We start from the raw sequence: 27,666 nt of genomic DNA on the forward strand, positions 1-27,666 counted from the left end.
AGCTGGAGCTACAAATGTTTTTTACTAGACAGTGATTACCGGTTTCTTAGAAACTAGCCCGATAGTCCTGGTTACAAGTTCAGCTCTGAATTACAAAAACATGACTCTGTATTGACCTGGATGACAAACAGGGAAGAGAAAACAAACACCTGAGGCTCAGAGGTGAAAGAGAAAAACAATTTGCTGAGATTGCGGATGGCAAGCAACAGCCTGACTTGCCAAGGGAAGCAGGGAAAGCCAAATGAGAAAAGCTATCTTGAGTGCATGCAGTATTTTTGGAGCACTTCATTTTTCCTGCCACTCCACCCCTCAAAGTCAACCCAACAAAAACAGTCCTGTTCCAAGGAACACCACAAGCTCAAAACAGTGGAGTTGTAAATTACAGGAAATCCCAAATCCTATCTATGATTAGTTAGCAGCAAAACAGGCTTGCAGTGGGATCTGGCATCAGCCACATCCCAGAACTGAGCAAAGGCTGGCCACAGATACAGGGTCTGAGATGGTGTCATGCCCACATATTAGGAGGAAAAGCATTTGAAAAAAAACCACCTCATTATTATCATTTTCACTGACCAGTTCAATAAAGAGATGCAGTAGAAGTTCACAGCAGAAGCGTGACCAAACTTGTTTCACTGTTTGCATGCTATTAATTCATCAGTAACAAGATGAAAACTGAACCCCTACTCTGAACACCAAGCACCAGCCAAAGCCTTTGCATCATGTTCTGCTGTTTGGAAGTGTATTTTATCAACTTTCTGGAAAATAACAGTAAGATATCCTGGACTGTCCCCTTGTAAAAGGCAGGATGACCAAACTGTGGCTGATAAATGTGTCAGTAGTCAATAGTTATCAGTTTATCTGACACTACTGCTGAGGGACAGGCAAGCACAGGATCAGAATGAGCTGGTTTGCACTTCCATTCCATGCTTTTTCAAACATTCCCAAATACCTCAAGATCAGCTTTGCCAGCTCTAGTCAAATTCATTATGGGTGTGTGAAATACAGAGCATTTCAAGTCTCATCCCTAATGCTTTAAAATGGAGGAGCTGAAAAATTCTGTGCTGTTGAGTCCAACAAGAAGCCCCCTAGTCTTGTTTATCCTACTAAAATACTCTTACCCTGAAGGAACTGTCGTTTTACATCAGAACTGGATTTTACTGCAATACATCACTCGGGTTCTACCTTTTTTTTTTTTTTTTTAGTTAATCCAACTGGCTTTATATGAGAGGAATGTTTATTTGGAAAAATCACAGTTTTTTTTTATTACCTTCAGAAGTGTGGTCCTTGTTGGGTCCAGCTTTGCATTGCATTCAACCTACATAAAAGAATAGCAGCGTAAGGCATTGTATGTAAGACTTAATTATGAGCTGTTAGATGAAAACAGATTAAAAATCCTGTTTTCTGGCTTAATACAGAGTAAACTGAGTATCTTATGCTTCTGTATGAAGACTATGTATGCATATATGCATCTTTAAACCCAAGTAAATCAGTTCACTTTTCTGACTGCATTCTTTTCCACGTACAAACACAGTAGTTGGGAACTGTAGATTTTTCATCTGTCTCTGGGACTCCAGTGGCAACAAGTGTTGTTTATCTTGTGATTTGGGGTCATCTGGTAGCATCCCAAGTGGTGAGCAGCCGTGTGGCCACGGGCCAGCAGACTGGGCATGCCCATTAAGGCACAACATTTGAAGTCATCCAGTCATCTGGAGTGAGTTATAATGGTCAAAAAGCAGCTCTTCGCTTCCATAGTGATCCAGGGCAGAGCTCCAGCACCACACAACAAGTTAAAACACCAGGAGCAGATCCCTCTCTGAAGGAAAATATTTGCGGTTCGCTGGAACTGCTGTGGTGATTGTTCCTAACATGGTAGCTATTAAATAATGGTGCACACACAGAGGGCACAAACAGCAAGGGATTAATGGCAGCTCTCCTGCAGCTGAAGAGGAGAGCCAGCTGGGCTGAACTGATAGCCAGCTAGGCTGCTGTGTGGCAGGAGCTCTGCTGGCCCTGTGCAGCTGCTTGGCTCGCCCACACATCACCCAGCAGAGTGGCAGAGAAGGCTCAGTGTACCCACCACTGCATCCACTGCTGGGGAGCTGTCACCGACCACCAGGAGGACAGGACACCTGCAAAGAAGCACAGACAGGAGCAGTGTTATCTCTGACCCAGCCTGGACTTGCCCTAAGTTGCATTTTGCATCTCTTGAAGGATGAGACAGTTAAGTGTGTGGAATTGGTTTGGTTTGTATTCCCGACACCTTAAACATACACCAAATCCACTGCATTAGCTGCAGACATACTAACATGTTCTGATTCTTTGTCTGAAAACCTGTCCTTTCCCCCACCTGGCAGCAAATCATCCCTTGCCAGTAATCTTATTCCTTGCTTTAAAAAAAAAATTGAATGTGGGCATCAGCATCAAAGTCTCATCCCCACCTCCAGGCCCCTGAGCTCCAACTTTGTGGATCTGTCCATCCTATTCCAAATAGATTGGCAGAGGAGCAGAGTATCCTGTGTGTAACCATCAGCAGCTGAAGAGAGAAGGACTTGACAACTGTTATGTTGCACAACTTGCAGCAGAAGATCTCAAAGTCATTCTCATACCTGCTCCATCTTCCTGAATGTTTGTTTTTTCAGGTGTTTTTGCATTGGGTTTTTTGGTTGTTTCCATTAACTACAGTATATTTCTGCATAAGGCTGAGTACACCTACTTTTCAAGTACCCTATAAGCCCCAGTTTGCACATGCACAAGGACGGGAACTGCTTAACTTTCCATTTCAGCTAATATATGTTTGTCAAGTCTGAAGAGAGGAAATCTTCCTAATGGCCATCCCTGACTTGCAGTAACCTCTCACCTCCCACATGCTGTTACAGGATCCTCTTCTAGCACATAAGCACATGCAACTGCAGTTCTGCAGTGCATTTGCAATGCATCTACTAATCACACTTCTTACCTCACATGTACAAATGAACTGGTAGAAAATAAAATACTTACTGAAGGGTGACAACGTTTACTCCCGGAACAGGACGCTCAATCTCTAGGTCTCGCCGGCTAAAAAATTAAAAAATGGAGAGGACAAAGGCTTTTGATATTCTGAGATTTTACAGACACTTCCATATTCTTCTAGTTTAGAGAAAGCACAGACATTCATATGTTAATTTAATCTGATATATGTTGTAACCTCCACAACTGATGTCAAACCATACTTAGACTGAAGGGTCAATGTCTTAGTTTAGTCCCAGTGTACCATCTCTCACCCCACAAGTGCACAAGGTCCTTCTTCCATAAACAAACCACCTGAGATCCCTAAAGGCACTCTCAAGCAGAACTTTATACTGAGGGAACACACATAACTTCACCACACAAGTAATACTGTCTCTAAAGACCTGGACAGCCTCTTAAAACAGTTTCCAGTTAGAGATCAGGTAAATGTATTACCTGTTGTAAGAGTTGACAAAGAGATGAAGGTTGGTTTGATTCATATCATTAATAATATGCTGACGGTAAGTATGGATCAGGTCATGGTTGCTGTGAATCTCTTCCTAAAGTGGAGACAGAATCATTCAGAATAGGAGCTATTTTCTGAAAGGATCTGAAGACATGGCACAGTAGTTGCATATCAGAGTCATATCTACACACTAGGGGTGCATTTGAGGGAAGGGACAACTGCCAGCACCCAGTAATGCCACCCAGAATTAATATTTGCTTGTGATTGCAGTACTACAGTTGTCACTTTAAAACTTCAGTATGTTGTAATGTTAAGATCTGAGAACTGCAAAACACGTAACTGTAGTGCAGATGGTTACAGTCAGAAAAGTGTGAGATTTTAAACAAACAAAGATTCAGAGCAAGAAGCCTAATAAATGTTTCCAGGGCAAAGCAGATGTTGAAAGCTTACAAACATATGTAATGTGGAACTCAATTTCGCAATCGTAAATAACTAAACTTCAAGGACTTCAACCAGTAACATTTTCAAACAGTTCCATTCTAAAGTCTTTATAGATCAGTCCCTTGTTCTGCTGGAATGGAGTTTTCCACTGCCCTTACTAACAGTTTCAAGCACAGCAAAGTAGCCTCAGAAAATAGTACAGTACTTTCCATTAGGCTTGCACTGAAGAGGGCCATTAGTACTAATAACCAGCTGTCAGAGCTACAAGTAGGTTATATAAAAAATCTGTAGGGTAATTCAGCTCAGGACATGAGCATATATGACAGTTCTACTCATGTTTAAGTATTGGCTGTCTAAACAGCAGGGTTTAGAGCTGCTCCTACTAGAGTAGTGACAACTGAGTTGCACTTGAGCCCTCAGGACACAGCAAGCCCCATGGCAGCATACCACCTCCAAAATACTGGGGATGCAAATATGAAACCTATCTCACAGCTTAACTTTGTCCTTGGTTGTTCAAGTGAAGGCTTCTCCCCTCCTCCCAGCCCCGGGAGGTAAATACAGAACACTGAATACATCAGAGGAATCTTTTGAACATCCTTACCTTTCCAAATAGATGTGAAATGACCATGTCTGGCAAAGCATTTGTCCAACCTGAAATCTGAAAAGCAAGATTATCTAAGTATCTGCTATTAACACTTGAACAACTGAAATCTTCTAATTACACATAAATGGATGTATCTGTTGTCTCTATATGTACAATATTCTGGACTGATATTTTCCCCCTCAATTCAACTACATTGAATTCAACTGCCATTAGGCGTTGTTTATGCTTGAGGGACTCACAAGAGTTCAGGAAACAGTACTAGTGGCATAGGTGGATATGGAATCACTCCTGCAGCAACACCAAGCAAACCAGTCGGATGGGTGTCATTTAACCTCCCTGCCCAATCTCCTCCCTGACAACACAATGGAGCTGGTACCTTAAGCTCATGACCCACAATATGTGCTCTTGCTTTGCAAGGACAGGAGAATACAGGTCACCTGCTGAACTCCTAAGTTTAACAATAACAGGTAGAAGGCAGAGGCATAGATAGGGAAGAATTTCATTACAGCAAGACACTGGATGAGACAATCAAAATGAGTCTACTGCTAAATTTCAACACAGGCAAGTTACTACATTTTTTAAAATAAATTTGTAAATCAGTTTATTTTTATAAGTATCACCTGGGAGTTCATTGAGTAACTTAAGCCTCGAAAGAATGTTATATCCTAGCTCTGCAAGTTTCTTGTACAGTGTTGCTATTACATTATATCACCCTAGAAGCTTGGAATGGGTTACCTCTGTGGTTAAAAGATGACACACTAATTTTTGTACTTCTCAGTGTTTGGAGCCACTGCCATTCACTTAAATGTGACCCTGAATGATATGAAGTGCCCACCATCAGTTTACCTTGAAAAGTGTTTTAACATATTAAATTTGAGTAGTGGCCAGTCTTTGTGAAGGAAGAACCGGGGAAGGTCTTTCCACCTTCCAGCCTGCACATTGGATTTTTTAGGTGAGACACAGTGTGCGCGGAACTGAGCCCACCCTTTAATCCTGAGGTTCATCTGCCGGGGCCAAGCGAGCTTGGACGGTGGCAGCAAGGTCCTCAGGACGTAGATGGATTGCCTTTACGGGCTAATGAGCTCCATCTGCCCGGGGAGTGGCCCCGACCGGGAATCGAACCCGGGTCTCTGCAGTGACAGTGCAACGCCTTAACCCTCTAGACCACCAGGGGCTCCCTAAAATTTGAGTAACATGTAATGGAATATTTATATTTATATATAATGGTTCCAGGAAGATTTTTTAAGCCAGTTCTCAGTGCCTGTTTTCCCATATGTTTCTTACAACTACAAAAGAACACAGTTAACAGGAGCTTTTTTATATTTTCACTTAAAAGTCTGGTATGAACAATCTGTCCACAGTTAATATAGCCTTTTCTGAGTCCTTTTGGCATCTAAGACTCAGATGATTGAAATGTGGAAGATGTTGTTCTGAACATTCTTCTGTGTTCTAGTTCACATTTGGGATTGTTCTGGTAAACAAAGCCATGAAAAAGAAAGAACTGAATGTTACACTACACTTGAAGTTTACTTGAAACTTTTCCCAAACTATTGTGTCCAGGTTAAATCAAATTGTTTTCCCGAGCAGTTATTGGCTCTTAAGAATTGTCCACGCCCAGTAGCTCCACCATGTCACAGGTATCTGTTTTCTCAAAGTACTTATTTTTATCACTAGTCCTGTAAAAGGTATGTTTGCAAATGGAAGAATAAACCCCAAAGGAATTATTCTGGGATACTTTGTGTCTGCAGCCATGCCGTGGCACACAAGCTTGCCCAGCTCCTCATGTTCGACAGTCTTGCAGTAAAATTTATTTTACAAACTTGAAGTTGTTTACCTTTGTTGCTGCCCAGTCCATCCAACCTTCAGCACAAGGGTTAACATTAATGAGAACTAATCCCTCCACCATGTCTGGATGGTTTAACTGCAAGGGAAAAGATTGAAGATTCATGAGATATCAGTCAGCAAAAAATTTAATTTAGCAAATTATCTCCTGGGGAAGAAAGTGGTAGGTCTAGTTTTATCTTTCACAAAAGAAGCATATGTATGGAAAAAAAATTTTCACTAAAGCAATTCAACTGAGCAGCTGGAGAACATTAAGATTTAACTTTTTCCTCCACCCTCAGTTTAAATAGAGAACTCCCATTATAAAAACCTTCTGCAAATTAACTGGGTAGAGCCCAGGCCTTAAAATGGAAAATCTAGGTCTTCTGGATTAGCTATCCCGCAGATTGTGGTATTTCACTTAAAAACCTGACTGATTACTTAAATGGGCATGGCAGAGCAGGAACCCTCTGTGCGTGCTACAGGGACAATAATATGTCAGGGAAATCAGGATAGAGGCTCTAGGGAAGCTCCACAAAACTTACAGCAAATCTGGTTAAGATGTAGGCACCGGCTCCAGTTCCCATTCCTATAATGGTCTTCAACCTGCACAGCAATGAAACGGAAGAGACAAATGAGGAAGAGTGCCAAAAATAAGTTACATCAGTAGCCTTCCTCTTTCACATGTTAGCATGTAGCTACAGAAGGTGGGCTCAGCTCAGCCAAACTGAACTCTCAGCAATGCCACCAGCCCCAGCAAGATTTGCAGGACACTGGTCCTTGTGCATTGCGGGGCAGCACATATTCTTACTTATCTTTTAGTAAATATACTGAGCAAACATAGCATTTTTCTGATCCTGGGAAGCAGTGGTTAGTCTCTGCCAGAAAAACTCAGAAGATACAGACCTGAAATCTGCAGCCTAAACACAAAGCTCCCCTGCTTCCCAGGCTCCCCCTGCCCTCTCCCCCATTACAGCTTTCCAACTGGGACACTGATTCCTCTCTAACAGGGGGCTGGCAAGGAAACATCTCCTGCTCTCCAGCCACTGGGGTGATGAAGTTTAAACTTCATAACCAAACAGGGCAGAGACAAACCAAATATTTCCATTAACTGGAACTGGGTTTAAAGCATCACCTTCAAGGTCTTAGAAAATACATTGAAGGGAAGACTAGACAAAACCACTGAGAAAAACAGCTTATTCAACACTTTTAGGAAAATACCTGAGGATAGTTTTCATTCTCATTAGCAATATTAAATCAAGACTTTGTAAATATACTCCAGTTTAATTGGTTTTCAATGTTGTGACTCTATTGATAGCATTTTTTACCCCAGTGCACCAGAACTTACAACCTTGTGACTTGCATCAGGCATTTCAAAAAACACTTCTCTTAAAAAGTGAGGTAAACCGGTTCAAGATACTGCAACAATTGGTTACAACTGAACAATGTCTAAATTGGGGTGCTGGTCTTGAATCCCCACCACCACCCCAGCCTGTCTGTTCTCCAAGGCTGCCTAACCCTGAATGCCAGGTTTTCTCTGTTTGGTCTGAAAACTCCTTGGAGGTGCCTACCTGCCCTCTTCACTGTGTACAAGGAGCACCAGCTCAACAGGAAAGGAACCTTTCCCAGCTACAGCTCTGGCTATAGCTAAGCTTTAAGGGAGGACACACACCTAAACTTGCTGCATGTAGACAACTGAACAGACACTACCACAAGGTCTTTTGACATTGGCAACCTGGCATCTGCACTTGGTGGTAGAAGAGGCTTAAGGAGGTCAGACTGACCTTTTAAAGACACCCAAGTCAAAAGAGCAAAACAGTAAATGCCTTCAGATGAAATCATGGGGTTTTTTTCTGCTAACCACACAGGAAAACGTGGGTTGTTACAGTGGGAAAAACAGATTGCCTGTGCACTGCCCCTGCGAGGGCAATGCATAGAAAATACTGGAGGAAGCCCCTAAATTAAGCACATGGGATTTCACTTGAAGTTGCTTCCTGTTTAAAAATAAACAGACATTTCAAAAAAGACCAAAAAATAAGCTCTGTCAGAAACCAAGGCAAAAGTAATCCATCCATAACAGGGGAGTCAAACAACCACAAGTGTAGTTCTAGCAAACAAAATGCCAGACAGCCAGATCAAAGCAAATGCCTGCTCTGCCCTGCTCTTTCAGTCAGCCATGTAGAGAGAAGAATGAGAAAGATAAGTAAACAATTCTTCACTCACCCAAACTGTTTCAGGATTCCAGGAATCATTTCAGCCAGCTGATCCATGGAGGGATACACATACCTACAACAAGCATGTGTTTGTGGAGTTACTACACCACGTCCAGCAGTGTAGCCTGGCAAATTTAGACACAGTCATCACTAGATTTAGCACCAAATGTGCTCATTATGAGATCATTGAGTGTACGAGCAGAATTTAGAACAGGAACAAGCACAAGTAAGTAATTTAACAGAAATATGTGCATAATCTATATGGCACTTTATGAGTTACAGAACAATAGATGTGTGGTCCATCTAAGAGCAAAACAGATCACAGTGAATCTTTTCCAAGAAAAGTTAACACTTAGAACCTGTGAAAAAGTTTGAACATGACAGATGAGTTTCCAACCACATTCGTACTTCTGGTCCACCACAAAAGTTTCCCTGTGTTGCAGAATCACAGACTACAGCAAGGAGATCTAGATATCTGGCAAATAACTTGCATGCATGTTTTCAAGGAAACACAAATTACCACAGGATAAATGAGAATAGCTTTGTATTAATATTAATGGAGAAAAGGAAGGCATAAGAAGGGCTATGAAGCTGCTGAGGAAGCTCAATAAACACAGATGTTTGCTAATGCTTCTGGTCTTCTGCAGAGCAAAAACAATTTCAAGGGAAGGAAATTCTGAGCCAAATCTCAACTGGGCAGCACGTGGGAAAAAAAATAAACCTTTTATAATGAGGGTGGCAAAACACTGGAATAGAGGTGGTGGATTCCCCATCCCTGGAAACACTGAAGGTCAGGTTGGACAGGGCTCTGAGAAATCTGACCTAGTTCAAGATGTCCTTGCTCATTGCATGGGGGCTGGTCCATACGATCTGTAAATTTCCCTTTCAAACCAAGCCATTCTGTGATTCTGTGACTTAACTTGAGCATGCTGGACTCCCAGCTGGAGGGCAGGTAGAGATAATACAGCTTCTTATATTGTCATTATGATTCTAGCAAGTAGAGGCATTTTCTAGCATAGATCATGATGGCTGCCCTCATGCAGCTGACAACTTAAAAGTGTTAACACTTGTTCAGGATGTGAGGGTTAAGGCACTTAAAAGCTCACAATTTAAACAAATGCAAAGAAGGGGCGACTGAAATAGCTTTGTAGGCTGCTCTGATAGACAACTGGGCCATTACAGTCAACAACAGCTGAGAGCCTGGCCCATCATGACCTCCTCAGCATCAGACCAGCTTAAAAATTAAGAAGGGAAATAGACTGGCTCATGCAATAAGAGTACTTATAAGCTCCTTAACATGCAGTTCTTACAGAACAACTGATTCTTGCCTTGTACCCTCCCCTTGGCATGCTGGCTGCTCCCTTCCTCAGCCAAGCTGACTCCTATCCAAGGGGTATCTCTCCATGTAAACCCCTATCATTTGACCTGAATGGGACAAGCATTTTGGTGCTCACAGCACACAAGGTTTTGAGGAGTTAGAGCATCGTACGTGGTACAGGCTCAGGAGGATGCAGTTATCTATGGCCTTCTGTGGGGGAACACCACCTTGTTGCTGTCCAACAACTTGGATTTTCCAGGTAGGTTATCAGGTCTACTTATTAACACCTACCATGCTGCCATTTCACCAAGACCACAGAATTAAGAAGGACGTTATATTAATGTCTACCTTATTTATAGGAATAATTTAGTTATTTGTCTTTGCCATTATTTTGCCATTACAAAACAAGGTAACTCAGTGTTTAAATTGACAAGATGTAGACATCTGTCAAGGAACTGCTCTACAAGCAGTCTAGTTATCAGAACAAAACCTTAAAATTGCAGCCCCAAAGTCTGTTGTGAACTGGCACAACAAAATTGAGCTCCCAGGATCTAGTACTCAAGTGTGGGGATTTAAGTTCAAAAGCCAACTATTGTGTTTGCTTTGAGCACTTTTTAATGAAACTGCAGATCAAGACTTTTTTCCAGGATGAGGATAACTCTAAAGAAATGGGCTGTTTCCCAGACAACTCACCCAGCTTGGAAAGACGGTGCTCCATCCTGCTGACCAGGTGCATCCACATGGCAGACTGCAAAGTGTTGGGTGATTTCCTGCATATCCTCAAAGTTGAAGAGAGGATTGAAGCAAGTTTTATCTTGAGAAGGAAAAGAAAATATGAAATAATAACCCTGAGGGAAATAGTAAGTTTGCTGCTATAAAAGAATAATTTATTAAACTCTCCTGCAGGTTAATGAAAAGTTGATTCAACCAGATCAGTAGTATTGCAGCCTTAGAAAAGGGGTAGTCTTATTTCTAAGGAGGAAAGACAAGTAAAGCCCTATTACAAAGTAGCCTGTATCAACTTGCTTTAATTTCTTGAAGCATAAAACATGATCAGCTCCATCATTTCCAGCTAGGGTTTATCCATATGATTTTCATACCTGCTAGCAGTATTTGCTTGGTACACCAAATTGTCAAAAAATTATTGCTTATGCAATATTAAAATAATAAAATGTAGTCCAGGATATTCATCCGGGGTTTTATCTTAGATTAAGTTATCTGTCCATTTCCTTGTACAATCTTTATTGTTTTGATTGTGTCAAAATGATGGAAGAAAAAAAGTATCCAAAGCTGAGATCACAGCTTGTGCTTTTATCCAAACATTACAAGATAAACAGTACATGACTGACTGCTGCAGGCAAGCATCCCTCTGGGATACTCAGTGCTGTAGGCCCCATACTTTGAGGTGATTTGATTTCTGATTTTTAAGCATTAATAATGTGGGGAGAAGATTAGCACATTTTCCTTCTAGAGTGGAACACACCAGCTTTGAAATGCCTAGAAAGTAGTACAATATTCTGTGTGTTTCTTGTGTCCTCACACCACAACATACATGCAAAATCCTTGCAGATTATAAAATACTTTTAGCTCAAATCAGCTTTGAGAGAATATGCAAGCTTGGGAAAGTTTCCTCCCCCTTCAAAGGGAGAGGAAGTTTATTTACCATAGACTTTGTAACTCGAGACGGAAAAAGGCCTTACTCAAAGATAGGATCTGGATTAAGCTCTGCCCTGATCCAACGAAAATCAAAAATAAAATAAGAAAGTTCCACCAAAAATGGGCAAGAAAACAGGTTATTTTCCTTGTTAGTAATATCCACTCCCCAGTAATAGACAGACTTTAAAGATCTGCAGGTGTTTTTAAATATCATTAACTGATTAGAAACAGTGAATTTTGTGAAGCAAATAGGACTGGTGAGAAGAATAAACTAGAGCAGGTCTGGATATTAGCTCATTAAATGACAGATAAGATAAAAGGCACTTAAAGTTTTTTCCCTAATAAGGACTTCCTTGGCTAAGGACACAAAGCCAAGCACTCATTTAATCACCCTCACTTGACATGTAATTCATATAAACCCACAGCAGCACAGGGCTGGTTATCAGACAGGAACCCAAGACAAACCTCCAGCAGTGTTGTTTTTCAGTCCTGTTGTCAATATACCATCAAGCCTCCCTAGAGATGTTTTTACAGCATTTATACACAGTTATTAACAACCAGAGGTCTTTTGCTCCTGTCACTGAAATATTCCAATTATTTACTTCACAAGGATAGAAAAAAAAAAACAACCCTGAGAATGAAACTTGCTGTAAGAGAGGAGTCATGCGCCATCCAGCAGGTTTCAGCGCACACAAGCAAGGACCTGGGGAAGGTTTCCTAACCATCACTGCTTCCATACCTCTGATTCCAGCACTTACAGAACTGTTTACAGCAGTTAGCGTTACAGAAACTGTGCTGTTGAATAAAAAGTCTACTTACGGTTCAGCCCGATGTCGTGGTAGGTGAGGATGGCCGGGCGGTTCCCCCGAGGGGTCCCACACATGGTGACATGGACTGAGCCGTGCACAGTCTCCACATCTTGCTCCTGGTAGAGGACAGGAAGAATGGGAAGAACGTGTCAGGGGATTGTGCAGGTGCTCCACACCTGCTGCAGCAGACCTTGTCTGACCAAGAGCACATCCCAGGGTCTGCTCCGCAATCCCTGTACTAACAACCCCTGTTCTCCCCCCTGGCAAGGGTTCTGTGCTAGCATTTCACATCTGACTATCACCTACTCCAGTCCACAGACAACTACAGAAGCACTTAAGCTGCTAGCTCTAACCAGATGCTACGGGAATAATTAAACAGTTTTTAACCTCATTAAAAAGCAGCATAAGAAAACTTTGAAGCATAAGAAGAACTTTGAAGCATAAGAAAGAACTTTGTTGTAGTGTCACCTAAAAGAACAGAACTCTCAACATTTGCAAAACTGCAAATTGTCAAGAACAAATACTTCTGTTTTCTAGGAAAAGGGCTCAGTAAATAACTACTACTCCTCAAAGAAAGCAGTATTAAGCAGCCTGTGTTTGCATATTTGCCAGAAAGACTTATCACAGTATGAAGCTTCTGATTGCAGTAGCCTTCCCCACTAAAAAAACCCAGCCACCACATGTGTTTTCTTCATGGCTGGTGAGCTACAAACTTAAGCATAAAACACTGCCTAAAGTTACTTTGTTATAGAGCAGAATAATCATAACATGGTGGTGATTATCAAAAATAAAACATTAAGAAGCATCCCGCTATTATTTGGTATAACAAGAATTTGTACTACTTTATGATAAATAGTATTTATTAAAGCCGAGGACACCGTCACTAACAAATCAAAGTTCCTCTCAGCACCGTCTTATTTATTCAATTTCTGTGAAAGTTAGATTAGGGCTTGGGTCACATCTAACTTATACAGCAGATGGAACAGCTTTTTGTTTCTTCTGCACTTGAACTTGAGATGGGCGTAAACAATTTGTTTTGCCAATATGTATAAAGGGAATCACAAACCAACAGTTATTTATGGCCCTTATTTACAGTACCGTGACACTCACATAGCAGTCAAGGCAGTTAATAGGTAGCAGTCAGTCTTATCTCAGCAGAATACTGTATGTACTGTACAGGACACAGATAAGATATGATCCATGTCATTCAGTGTCCTGCCTGCTGCTGCAGGGCTTGCTTGCTTGACTTGCTCTGCCTTATAATGCCCAGAGGCAAAGTCCAAGTGAAATTCAAACCTATTTAAAATATTCTGTAGAAATCAGAGGCGCACAGCCTCCACAAAAACCTTTAAAAGAATTCTTCAAAGATTAGAGGTAATAATTCAATCTGAATCTCAGATTCTTAATTTGATAGAAGGTATAAATTGCACATTTTGCTGAAAATAAAGATTCTAGGCAATGCCATTCTACATTTCATCTATTCTGCTTTTAATTGCATAATTACACCAGTTTTAAGTTACAACTACAGCCATGAATCAAGATCTATATCCCTTATACACTTGGTGAGCTGAGCATCGCTGTTATCTGAACTATACTCCATCAAAACTCTAATATTCAGCTTTTATGTCCCCTTAGAAACTCATTCCTGTGCATACTCACTGCATTATTTAGCAGGTAAGCTGTATCTTCCACATTCAGAACCATCCTTAGGCAAAACAGGGTGATAAATCCAGCAAGTCATACAGAGGACGGGTAGCAGGTTTCTACTTTGTCCCAGTAGGAAACTGGGTTATATAGACAAGCTGCTACCCTACATAGGCTTATGACTCCCATAATGCCCAGCTAGGAAAACCAAAACAGACTAATTCACGAGGATGTCATTCTTAAATAGGATTTGAGTCAGGTTTGACCAGGGGAAGTACGTATTCAACAGAGCTCAGACATCAAAGATGAACTAAGTCCCTGCCACACAATGTACAAGGTGCCAAACTTAAAACCTGGGAATTAGCACAGTCTGTCCTGTTGCTGAGTCCGTCAGGTTTTCAGAAGTTTAGCTTCATTTCACATTTTGTTATCTCAAATGCTAAAACTTACACTCAAATAAATCCCTAAACACCAGGATTAAAGTTTCCAGTATAAACACAAAACACTCTGAGAAATTAGTCTAAGTCATTAGATTCTGATTCTGCACAACAAGACCAAGGACTTCTAAATGTTTGAAATCTACTATTTTCCAAAAAAGATAAGCAACTTTTAGTCTAAAGGATTCTCACATCACACTAATGCCACTATAAGTTGAGTTTTAGGCAGAAAGTAGGTTATTGTACATTATACACTGGATATATCATTAACATATAATATTAAAATAGAATCATAGAATCACAGAAATGCTTGGATTGGAAGGGATGTTAAAGATCATCTAATTCCAACTCCCTTACCATGGGCAGGGATGTCACCCACTAGATCAGATTGCTCAGGGCCCAAATAATATTATTTATCACAGTTAATAAAAAATGAGGTATTGTCGTTATACAGTACTCCAGAAGAGATTTGCAGTGCCAGTAGACAGTCACTAATGATAGAGAAAATTAATAATAGGGGCAATTAGTATTTCCACATTCTACTCTCCCTTCTATACTTAGATAATTTTCAATGCAAAGCATAACAACTGATAATTTAGTAACCTCACAGTAATGAGAGTGGTTTTGTGTAACACACTTCCAGCCGAATGTAGAGTATAGGAATTATTTCTTCCTCAGTGGTTAATAGGTATTTCATATAATCAGATTTTTATTTCTAGAGCCTTCCAGTAACAGCACTGAAAAATCCAGAATGTGTTTTCTTTGCAGGGATCACCTGAAGATTTTGGATGTCTCTCCTTCCTGCAAAAATGAAAGGCTGCCCATGGTAGATAAAGCCAAATCCTTGAACCTGCACATCCCACTGACTGCCACAGCTATTTCCACTGGGACCAGAAACATGAGTCTAGTTCAAACTCAGTGTCAACTAAAAATAGTTCAGAGACAACAGGCGACCGTGCTCCCAATAACTGGCATAAAACACAGTCAGTTTAACAATTGGTTTAATTCCTTATTATCTTCACAGTAAGACTCCCCTAATTCAAGGGAGTTGTGCTAGATTCCAGTAGCTCAAATTCTTAATAGGAAACACCCACAAGGTTCTAAAAAACAACCAATTCAAACCAGTTTGTTTGGTGACATCAAACCAACAACTTCACATCCCTATTGATCCTATTAAAGATCAAGAGATTTGTCTACGTGATGTAGGGATGGATGTTTTCAAAACGCAGAGCACTGAAAACAGATGGCAGCACATCCCAATCAACATCAACATTATAGTAAGAGGCTCTTCACCAACTGATTTGTATTAAAATACTATCTTAGAAAAAAATCCAAGGTACACTAATCCGATAGAAGGATAAAGACAAACACACCATCTGTTCACATCTCTCACTTTAACAGAGGTGCAGTCTTATCTTAGTGCCCTAAAAACACACACAAAAATACTTTCAATATGTGCAATTTAAAAGAGGCTGTCTCAGTTTGATGGCGCTGAGCCATTCTAAAATAGATTTTATTTTTGCTTCAAGTGACATTTTTTTTTAATTTTTTTCATGAGGTTAAAAGGGGGAGAATTCGTTATCATACAGGAGATCTCATTTTTTCCTTCCCTTCTCCATCCTTACTAAGGAAGACATGGATTGAGGAACATGCTTATGAACAAGTCGTTTTCTAAAGTATGGGATATGCAACCAAAATGATAACTAAAAAGAAAGATATCTAAAAAGGAAAACTGTACACACAGATTGCACATTTTGCTAAATATGTCATTTTATATTTTAAGTAAAATAGTTAATTTCATCAAGATTTTAAAACTTTCAAATGTACATAATCCTCAATTATGATCTAATGCTTTTATTTTAATTTATAATATTATTCCTGTTAAATACACCTGCCTTCTTTTGCCTCATAACTGACACAAATGCTTCAGAGCTTTTAAAGATGATTTTAAAAGCTTTTAAATTGCTAGGAGACAGTATATTTTAAGTCCATGTTTTAAAGTTAAGAACTTTAATATAGTAATACCTGTGTGAGCTATTTTTTTTCCACTTTTTGAAAATGCCTTTAAGATCAAAAATATATGAGCTTTTAATGTGGTATTTCATTGTTGAGTTTAGAATCCCCTTTGCCCTGAAGTTAACATTTCCCCCCCCCAGCTTTTTCTACTTTAAAACAGGATTTCAAGTAATCTTATATTTTCCTAAAACTCCAATGCCCAAATTTCCGGTTATTTTTCTCTTTTTCTTGTTGTTTGTTTTGTAAAGATCTCTATTTTAAATTAGCAACATTAAGAAAAAAAGGTTCCCCAATTCAGTCTGTGAGTCAGGTGCACTAATGAGGATGACTTTAGATGTAAAGTTAAGTGGCCCTGCCAAGGTGGAAGCCAATAACAAAAACTTTGGTGCAGGAACTGACGCAGGTTGTTGCGATCGTTCTGCCCAGGGATTCTTCTTAGTCCGATTAGCACCGGGTCAGACTGCTCTGCCAAGTACAAAACTGCAACCACCCCCAGCCCGTTCCTTCAGTGACCTAAAAGGACGAGGAAATCCACAGAACATCCTGCAGCGCTCCAAACCACTTCCACCCATGCCAGTGGAAAAGCCACCCCCTCATGCCACAAGGACCAGCTGATTCACGTCCCGTTGCAGGGCAGCTCTTTCCTTCTCCCTGAACAGGCAGGAGGAGGAAGTACAGCTTCCACAGCTCTTGCATGTCGGTGGACACAGATGGCCACAAGCCACGAATTGCAAGGGACAGACTCATCTCTGCCGCCTACAGATGCCACACAGAGCAAAGTTTTGCTTAGTTACTGAGAAAGCAGTGTCCTGATGGACTGAAACACAGAGCTGAGGGAATTTTCATGCAGTCGAGGAGCCGGGTTCCTGTTGGCTCCCAACCTACTGAGCTAGAGAATAGGTAAATACATCAAACTGGAAATACAACTGAAATGTGCTCGGCATGAGGACAACAAAGCCACACAGGGCTCACTGCCCTGCACTGGCTTATCATTAATTATACTGAAACAGGTCTGGTCAGGAACACTCCCCTTTTTGAGGGGCAGGGGACCTTTACTTCATTTTTCAGGTGGGTGCCATTGACATCCTAACAGACAAAATGCTGATTAGATGAAATTCAGAGCTGTCAATTCTTCCATCTCTTGTCTTGGCCATCCCCTGGTAACTTCATGAACACTTTACTCCAGAGAGTAATCACATACACATCTTGCAATGTGTGCTTTTAGAAGGGTGATATTGCACTGTACCATGGCTTACTTTAAAAATGGAAAACTACATTTAACTCCAGTCTGTCTAAAACAGCTCTTGAAATAAGGGTCTATTTTTTTTTTTTCCAAGTCTGAATAACTATATAAACTTTATTCTTGGAAGGAAAGCATCTCACAATCACTACTTTTCACCAGTGGCAGAAACAAAGTCATGAACTGAACACTGCATAACTTGTTCCCAGAAGGACAGAGCAAGTTGCTCTGGTGGACACCCACACCCATACACATTAAATGCATTAAATAAGAAGCTCCATCCAGCCAAGTGCTGATCACCTTCCCTGACCAGACCCATCCTCCACCCAAGAGTGACTCATGGGAAAGGTTGCTCACTAAGAGCACACTCCAGCTTCAGTGTCAGCCCTCAGTGACCTGGGTCCTCCAGGGCCTGAACTTTTCCAATAAGCTAAGCAATCAAGTCTCTTACAACAGCTCAAAACCACCTCTTCCATAAATCAACCACAGAAGAATTTAAAGACACACAGGTAGGGTACTTGGGGGTTTAAGGACCAAAGCTAAGCCTCCTTTGTGGCCACAGTTCTTAAAGCATTGGGACTGTTCTTCCACATTTTTTCCTCTCTGAACTAGAACAGCCACAGATTAAACTCTTAACAAAGAAGGATCATTTAAAAAAAAGTAAGAGCTGGCAGAACAGCACTAAATGACAAGAACCACTGCTCTGGATTAGTGGCAGTTAATCCAAAACATGGAAAAAAAAGCAAAAAGGCTTAGAGAATTTGATCTTGCAAGTTAAAAAACCTATATATATACACATGGTTTACAAACCAAGCAATTTATTCCAAGAATAGAAGTGAAATATGGGTCACTTCTGGATTCTTAATCAAAATACTGCAGCATTCCCGTTAGCAGACTTAATCTGGGATTCAGATTTATTTAGACCAAGTGATCAATCTGGACCAAAATGGAAAGCTTCTCCCATGCTGTGCACAGTCCTGAAAGAAGCTGCATGGAGGCAACTTTAATGTACATTTTTTAAGACTTCAGGCAGTGGATTTCATCCTAGGAAAGATGAAGGGGAAGATGCAGGATTGGTGTAAATTACAGTTTGGCTATAGAAGTAAGAACCATTGAGAGATGTCTGAGATAACTGTCTCATTTGGTTTCCAAAATAAAGACTGTTGAATTTAACCATTTTGCACAACATTGAATAAAAATATAGACAGATGCTAATAAAGTGCAAAATGCAGTAGAGAAAGGTTATTTCCTTCAAGGACCTCTGCCTGAACCTTTAAAAGACTAGAACAATTTAATAGCTTTCCCTATTTCCTGCGCAGTCTACTTCCATTTCTACACCCCTCGATAAAAAATGAAACACAAAGTGAGCCTTTTCTGCCAACATATCCTCCTTGTCCTCAACAATGGGAAAATACTACTCACTCTTTTAATCACAGGTACACACTCCCTGCTCTCCATCCCAGTTGAACACAGCCTGATTCCTGCAGCTGTACCTTTCCTTAGTCTCAGCTTAAAAACCAGCAAGAACAAACTTCTCAGTCAAAAATCCAAATGACAATGAAATAAGAGGGGCCAGGAGAGTTATATTAAGTCATCTTTCAAAAGCATGACACATGAAAAATGGAGACACACCACGTGACCTAGTGGTGTGCTTTATGAACTCTTGTGTTCTGGCTCTAGATAAATATGTCCTATTACTGACATCCCTGAGTGCTTAACACCTTTTACCACCACACAGGTCTCAGGAACCTTTTGGAAAATTTTAACAGCATAACAGGATGCATCCACAAGGGCATTTCCTCCAAGGAAAGGCATACACACTGCTAATGAAAGCAAATTAATTGGGGAAAGTGTGTGTCCATGTGCAAAGGGAATATATTGTTTTCACTACAACTGCCAAAGATTCTCATTCTCTCAGCAAGAATAGAATTGCTTGCAACCCAACCACCCCTTTTGAATGAAACTTTTTCAGCTCCAATCTGTAAAGACCTCCCGTGGTCCCCCTTCACATCGCTACAGCATAGCACCATTCAGACTCCTCTCACAGTAACAGCATTCCTGGCAAACAGGCAGTCCCTTCTGGTCACATCTTGCTGTTTTCTCAAATGTCAATTCAGAAAAAAAAAATAAAAGGGGAAAAAAAAAAAAAAAAAAAAAAAAAAAGCTTTACTTGCCTGAACATCAAAGTCTGGAAGGAGGCGAGTGATAGCCTGTGAAGAGATTTGAAAGCATTAATGGAAGTGACATGCAGCTACAGAACACGTGTTCTAACCCACCAGTTTGGCAGCTCAGAGCTCTGCTTGTCCCTTCATTCAATGAAAGCTCTTGATGAATGTCAAAATTCATCAAAAAACTTTTTACCTGCTAATTTTGACAGAGAATATGAAAGCAGTAAAATACTAGATTACAGATCAGCAAAAGGAAGCATAAAACCTGGTGCATCCTCAGTTATTGTTAAAATCACTGAACAATACACTCACAAGGAGCAGTAAAACACTGAGCTTATTGTAGCCATGGGACTGTCAGCAGTCCTGCCCTGGATGGAAAGTCCCCATTCAAGCATGCACCGAGCACTTTCAACTCAGTTAAGCAGTCATTACTGGGATTTTGTTACATGATGTGGAAGGTGGGAAGGGGTTTATTCTAGTCAAAATTAGTCTTTGCAGCATTTGGAAGGCTGGCTGGACACAGAGATCCATTCTAACTAGTGACCCACCATAGCTATTACTGACAAACTCTTATTGTCAAGATCCTTGACAAAGGATCTGTCAAGGATCTCCCCCAGGAAAGGAGTTCAGTGACATCCTCTCCATCTCCAATATTATATGAAGCTTAAAGCTTCAAAAGAAGAAGTGCCTTATAGTCTCTTCCCTTTATTAAAAGACAAGAAAGAAGTCAAACTCCTGTTTTCAGCCCTGCAGTGGAAATAGAAGAAGAGCAGCCAAGCAAACATTTTATGCTGTAAAATGCAAGAGAGGACAAAGCTTGGGGAAAAAAAAATATGGAGATAAAAAGGAAAGCTTAGAATCACAGCAAGGAGGTCACTTAGCCCCAGAAGCCCAGATAAGTTAAGGACAGATGTCAGAAGCAATACAGCTGCTGTCTTAGGCAATATTGTCTCAGACGGTGAACCTCATAGCATAGCAGTCCAACCTGCAATTCCAACACAACTCAAGAGCCTTTAGGCAATTAGACACTGTCTTGTTTATACAGACAAGTAGCTAGAGAGCTGACTGAGCTTGTGGAAGTCATTTTACACAGCCTAGCTTTAGGCAATGTGCTTGCTGGGTTTTAATCTTACTATACTGTGGGCCTCATGACCTTTTGAACATAACATTTCATCCACTGTTGTTCCAGTGGGACCCAGAGTTGAAAACAATAAATTTATGTGGCATCTGTACCAACAGCATATGAAATAAGGCTGACCACTCTTCAGGAATGAAAACTCAGCTGTAGCAGAAACCCAAGAACAACAAGCCAGGACATGACTCCAGGCTGCATCACCCACTCAAACCCAGCTCCACTGTTAACCTTAGCATGTGCTGAGTGCTTTTCAGGGCAACATTTTCCACTTTCTCAAAATACACTGAGTAATTTCCTTCACCTGTGTGAAGAATGGCCACAGAGGAAATCAAATTCGGTTCTAGTTTCCCCATGCAGAAAAAATTTAAGCTAACATCATGAACAAAAGGAGTTAGGGTTCATTGTGAAGATTCCAACTTTTGACCTATGTGCTACAGAAACCCAGGAAGTTAATCAGTGTCTTAAGATATTTCTGAATTTTAAAGCAAAGACATTTCAGTACCAACAGGTCTTCTGCTTAGAATCTTCCTTGCTTTGCTACTACTGAACAATATGGGCATTAAAAAAGGATCTTAGTTTCTGAGAAGTTTGAGTGCTGCACTCACTGGTATTCAAACAGGCTCTGCTTTCATGCAGTGTTCTTGGCAAAGAAGCTGTGTTTAAAGTTTCTCTAGCCATTTCACTGCAGTCACAAGTGGAAATGATTTTCTGAAGTGTTTACACAAAAGAGGTAGGAAATAAAGAATGCAGCAGATAGAGCAATGAATTTATAGAAAATCAGAAAAGAACCCCAACACATTTATATACACTTTCAAGAACTAAACTCACTGGGAAAAAGAGAAAAAATAAATCTTAGTTTAGATTCAAGAAAAAAAGCTGAGACATTTCTTCACATATTACAGTGAATTTTTTGCCCTGAACACATCAAAGAACAGAGAAGTGCTACCATTGAAGAGTCAGATAGACACTGAATCTAGATGCTGTCAGCAGATTTTTTGAGGGTGGGGGAAGGGAAGGTATAAACAATGAAAAGGAAAGTAGTATAAGACTAAAGAAAAATGGAAAAAATAAAAAAAAAGCTAGGACGTTTCTACTCTGCAACTCCAGAGGCTGCAACAGGCTGCAGGTTGTGCGCACCCAGCTGGCTGCAGACCAGGCAGTTGGTCTGTAACTCATGCCCCAGTGCACTCAGAGAGGACTAGATGTGCCCAAAGGAAAAGTAAAGGCTCTCTGTTCCTCCCTGACAGGCAGCTGACAGAGTAAAGTCTGTCTTTACATTGAGAAGTTTACAGGTATAGACAGATGTACATAAGATTGCCCAATTGGCATCATTCACTACAGCTAAAGACAGAGCTGTCATTATTCTGAGAAGAAAAAGTGTCACCACCATAATTAGAGAAGAGCAAAACCAAACAGCAAGAAAAAACAAACAAATAATGCAAAACTGAGACCTAATTAACACATCCCAAACTGCTCTTATTCCATCTTCAGTTTGTTTTGTTTTCTCCATATAATACCTTAGGACTAATCCAAGAGCACAGGTGCAGCACCAACAGCAGTCCTAACAAAATAGGTAAGCTCTGAAAAGCTTTACAGTAATTACCTCCTCCTTCTCCACCAGAGGTTTCACCTCTGCAAGGTGAGCGTCCTGGAACTCTGTTGACATGGTCAGTAGCTGGTATCTGCAAAGATGAAAAGAAATTTGTTCTCAGCTTGCATCAAAGATTAAATACAGAAACAAGTGGAGATCCTGCTCCACCCAGCCCCCCACAATGACACACTCAGGTTATAGTTTAAAAGACCTCTGCAAGAACATTATGAATCTCTTGTAAAATGCCTCACTGGTTTATTTATATACACACTCGTGCTCAGTATGAGATTAAAGAAATTCTTGCAAGAATTCTGCAAGATCAAACAGAAGTTTGGCAGCTTCAAACCAGGGAATGCTGAAGAAAACAGGGCAGGGACCAGTGCAGAGAGTCATGAAAACTATCATTCCACAGCTGAAAGGAGGCATAGCCAAATCTGCACAACTACCTTCTGAAACTTGCTTGAATATGTGTCTCTGAATATTTTTAGCTTATGCAAGGTTCCCCTTCTATGCCCCACATGTTACTGTAAGAAAACTGAACTGGACACTCATTAGCATTACTTTCCTCTCAGATTAAATGGAGCACATTTATCTTTAGGACAGATAAAAGTCAGATATTCCTTTAAGTGGACACCAACAAGGTACATGCAATAATGTAATTTTCAAAGCTGTCAAAAGAAGGAACAATATTACTGTATCCTGCTCTAGGACAGGTCTTGCATTGCAATATCCAGCTCTCAGCTGCAGGAAGCTTAGCTGGGAACACAGACACAGCCAAACAGAAGAGGCGACTGCAAAGGCAAACAGAGACAGGCTGTGCTGCATGTGTGGAGCACCTTCTACCCTTGGACTAACAGGCATCTCAGTTCATCAAGCACAACAGTCCAAACTGGGAGTTTAAAAAAAAAATGTGTTTTCATTCTCTTGACAAAGATAAGGTCACAGAATCACAGAATAGGCCAAGTTGGAAGGGACCCATGAGGATCATTGAGTCCAACTCTTGGCCCTGCACAGTGCCAGAGGCAGAGGGCTGTTCTTTATGAAGTTTTAAGGATGACTTGAAACAGTTCTGAAGAGATACTGGAATAGTTTCAGCAGCAAGACAACAAATACAAAAGTCGAAGTGTGTTTGTTACATATCCTCTGGCTTGCTGGAGAAATGTATGCCATGTAGGGTTTGGGCATCATTCATGAATTTCCAGTTTTGTCAATCTACATAGCTATAAGCCAATTTATGGGTTTTATTCATTTACTTTTTTAAAAAAGTTTAGAAATAAAACCTATGAGTAAGAGTACTCAAGGAAAGACAAAAGGCTGAAATGTATTTAGGAATTATTGACTAAGTCTAACTGCACACATTTCAATTATAACAGTTTTCCTGAAGATAAGCATAGAACTGTAGAACAAAATTTACATTGATTCTTTAAGCCACGATTTCCCCATCTCCTGACTTAAATCTGATTTAAGCCAATCAACCCTAACTACATAAATGACCTGGTGCTCAGGAAGGGCTGTGAAGCCCACAGGAGCATCCAGGCAGTGGCAACAGCTGCATTTTTCACTCTGCCATGTGGCTTAACTTGATGCTCTTGCCCCTGGGCAAAGATGCTCCAGTGACTGTTCTCAGGATGTCTGGATGCTGCAGGAAGCTACAAAGGGATGCACTCAGACTAAGAAAGTTAATGCTGAAAAAATGTGAGTGTCCATGCATGTAGGTTTGGATTTTAGGAACCCTTCCTGCTAGCCATGCAACTGGGAGGACTTTTAGTAAAGAATTAGATCAGGAAATTTAAGCTTAAAGAAATGTTTCATTAGTATTTTACCCAACCACTTGAGGCATGAGGACAGTACCAAAACTGATCCCATTGCCAGTGCTTTGTAATCCAAATTTAAAACAGGGCAGAGATACTTAGATAGTTAGAAGACTCAAACTATTCTGATCCACCCTTTTTCTCCAGCTTTTCCATTAAGTTTTGTCCATTACAGATTTTTATGTTAAAGAACAAGCAAAAAACAAGTTCACAAAATTTCAAGCAACTGCAAGTGACATTTCAGCAAGCATTACAAATTTTTGTGATTACAGTCATCTATGTAGTGAGCAATTGTGTATGACCAAGAGGTAAAATAAATGCTGCTGCAATATTTGGAAGTCGAAAAAATTCATGTGCAATTGTACCTAAGTCAAATGGATTTTTTTTAAATTTGTTTTATTTTTTCTTTTTTGCAATTCAGCAAATTCTTTTAAGACAGAAGTAACACCTTAATGTTACTCTTTATTCTGCAACAGGGACTAGAAGTGCAAGACATTTTTCTGTGGTTTGCCCATAGGTGAGGAAAGTAAGAAGCCGGGTCCCCTGCAGTTTTCCAGTAAGAAATAGCTCATGGAACAAAGCTGCAGTGAGTGCTTGTGGGAGAAACTTGTTTGCACAGGGCAGTTTCAGACTTTCAGGGACTCAGAGTATTGACTACAAATGACAAAAAAAAAAAACAAAAACAAAAACAAAAACAACTGTGTCAGAAAAGCACAAGACGGATGCTTTTTATAGCCTTAAAAAACAATCCTGTTTTTTTTTAATAGTTCAAAGTTGTTGCTCTATGTTGCTGAAGGAGCCAGCACTAGGAAGTGCTGACCAGCAGATTACATGATTGCCATCGAGTTTGTTGAACAGAAGACCAACATTCACTGAGTTTTCACTTTTGGAAAGATACCACATCTTGGAACCATATAATGATTTCAGATCAGACATTTTCAACCTCTGGGTTTTCCCCTCTGTGCATCAGGGATACCTGAAATATTCCTACCAAGCAACAACCTTGTGATAAGGCGGCACAACAACATGCTATTTGTTCACAAGAGCTGGCAAACAAAGCCCTGCTATTTGACAGTGCTGTAAAAAACATCTTATTTTCCAAGGAGAAAGATGGGGAAGTGGCTTTGTACCACCCTTGTTCAGCACAAATTTTATACTCTCTAAATAGGTGCTTTGTGCTCCCCCCGTTATGTGACAGGGCAGCTCAAAGCTAATGGAACTGCATAACTCTCCTAAATAGATAACCATACAAGCATCCCTTTATACACATTTCAAAGCACTTGCCTCACAGAAGCCTTCCAAAGACAAAGTTCATTTATATCTGCAAGCAGTAGTGTAAAGTTGCCAACTTGGATAAAAACAACTTTTCACTCTGCTTGGCCAATTCAGCCTGCTGAGAGGTCCCAAATTCTCTTTTCTGGAAGAAGCCACTTCCACCCAGTGGACACTCACCACCCTGCACCCAGATACCTGTTACAATTGCTGCTCAGACGCTTAATTTTTAAAACAGTCATAATTCTAAGAAAAAGCCAAAGGTTTAAGACAACTCTGCAGCTGGCAAAGTGCTTTAAAACTGATGGCATACCTACCTTTGCCAGCTAGCAGGAAAGACATCAAACCAGCCTGTAGGAAGCAAGGGGCGTGTGGGGAAGAATGAAGTCATCTGTGCAATACTGTGTTTACTAATTTAATTCAAAGAGGCTTTTCTGTACCCATTCCAACTCAAGCCCACTGCTCTAAAACCACTGCAGCAACTGCTATAAACAAGGCTAGAAGCTCATAAATCTGTGTGAGGAGTCTGATTATTTTGTTATTAAAGGTTCAGAATACATCCCCTATCTCTCTACTTGACTGCTGGAGGAACAGTCATGGAGCCTTGTTTTGGTAGCAGGGGGTATAGAATGGATGCACAGCCTGGCTTTGCACAAAGGAGCCAAGAAGCCACCCATCAGGCCATCCACCCTCAGACACGAGCAATGTTGCAATCAAATACCAAATATTAGGTAATATGCATATATGTGACCAAATTAATTTCGAGCACAGGAGCAAAACAAGTCCAAAGCTCACTCATTTCAAACTTCATACTTCTCAAGACACACGTGGGGTTGTCCAAGTTTGTGCCGTGGGGCTCATCATCAAGGGCTATGGCCTCACACCCATAAAGGGTTGGGGGCACTGCCACCAGCACTACAGGATTTACCTCTGTCCTCTTACCCAGCTGTTCATTATTTGCATGCTATCTTATAAAACAAAGAGCAGGGAAAGATTCTTGCCCGAGTGTTTCATAAAGGCTGCAATTTCCTCAAAACTGCTTGTTTAAACACAGGCAAAAGGAGATTATTCTCCTTTTGAGTACTGATGCATAGAAGGGTAACGTCATCAGAGCAGCCTGATAGCATTTTCATCTCCGCAGGCTGAGTGAGCAGGAGGGACAGCAATCACTTTACATGTGGGATTAAATGCTCATAGGCATCTAATGGCGAAGAGGAAAACAGTCGTGGGCACTGAGGGTCACAGCTCCCAAGCTCTGGTGCTGCTCTCTTTGGAGAGAAAGGGACTATACAGAACTCGGGCTCCAGGGCCACAGGTGGGAGGTGTTTCCAAGCCCATCACACCACTCTGCACTTTATCCCTTGAAAGCTTCAGGTGTCTTCAGCTCTCTGTCATCAATGCAGGTTGAAAAGACAGGTGTGACAGAGGCTTTGCACACCTGTAGCAGCTCACAGCACAAATAGAGCAAGGATGAGACAAGGATGGAGAGAGCCAAGATGTCTCCAAAGCACTGCAAAAGTTGATTAGCAGATATCTACATCAGTTCCAGGTCAGAAAAAATAACCAAGCAGCTCGGACCTCTGACAACGAAGCAAGGAAAGTTACTGTGACACTCAAACAGCCTTTGAGGCTTATACACGGTCAATTAGACCTCTTCCAGTCATTAACAGTAAATGTTGTAAACTTGGCTGACTGGCCCTAACATAAAAAATGGTTACTGCAAACTGGAGAGCAGCTTGAAACAAAACCTTGTCTTCATTAAGCAGAAACTAAACAGAGACAAGTGGACATCAATACAAGACAGTTCATAGCACCCACGTATAATCCATCTCTCATCAAGTGCAGTTTACATTTCAGATCTTCTATAACAAATTTGACAAATTTAATCTTCCTGTTTGTGAACCATTTGAAAATTATTCCTTTGCAAGCATTCAAAACAATTCATGCATAAGCATCTGCCCACAGTCTGCCCTGTTTAAACTACTCTTTGTTACAGGCGTTGGTATCACGAGGTTCTTTGTGTACAGTTACTGATTTTC

General features: G+C 40.7%; 1 protein-coding gene across 1 annotated transcript in view; it reads right to left on the reverse strand.

Moving 5' to 3' along the window:
* Nucleotides 1–27,666, reverse strand: part of NDRG1 (N-myc downstream regulated 1) — a 40,940-nt gene that overhangs the window by 4,240 nt on the left and 9,034 nt on the right. The window contains exons 2-13 of the mRNA XM_027901381.1: nucleotides 22,557–22,635; nucleotides 19,825–19,860; nucleotides 12,324–12,429; nucleotides 10,542–10,662; nucleotides 8,541–8,603; nucleotides 6,863–6,923; nucleotides 6,331–6,417; nucleotides 4,494–4,550; nucleotides 3,442–3,545; nucleotides 2,998–3,054; nucleotides 2,078–2,129; nucleotides 1,268–1,315 (exon numbers count right to left, since the gene is read on the reverse strand). Of these exons, the coding sequence (XP_027757182.1) occupies nucleotides 1,268–1,315; nucleotides 2,078–2,129; nucleotides 2,998–3,054; nucleotides 3,442–3,545; nucleotides 4,494–4,550; nucleotides 6,331–6,417; nucleotides 6,863–6,923; nucleotides 8,541–8,603; nucleotides 10,542–10,662; nucleotides 12,324–12,429; nucleotides 19,825–19,860; nucleotides 22,557–22,619 (855 nt within the window). The 5' untranslated portion in view covers nucleotides 22,620–22,635. The remainder of the gene's footprint in view (nucleotides 1–1,267; nucleotides 1,316–2,077; nucleotides 2,130–2,997; nucleotides 3,055–3,441; nucleotides 3,546–4,493; nucleotides 4,551–6,330; nucleotides 6,418–6,862; nucleotides 6,924–8,540; nucleotides 8,604–10,541; nucleotides 10,663–12,323; nucleotides 12,430–19,824; nucleotides 19,861–22,556; nucleotides 22,636–27,666) is intronic.

This window comes from Empidonax traillii, unplaced genomic scaffold, assembly GCF_003031625.1.
Source record: "Empidonax traillii isolate 1590-97213 ecotype Southwest subspecies unplaced genomic scaffold, ASM303162v1 scaffold781:size518241, whole genome shotgun sequence".
Lineage (NCBI taxonomy): Eukaryota > Metazoa > Chordata > Aves > Passeriformes > Tyrannidae > Empidonax > Empidonax traillii.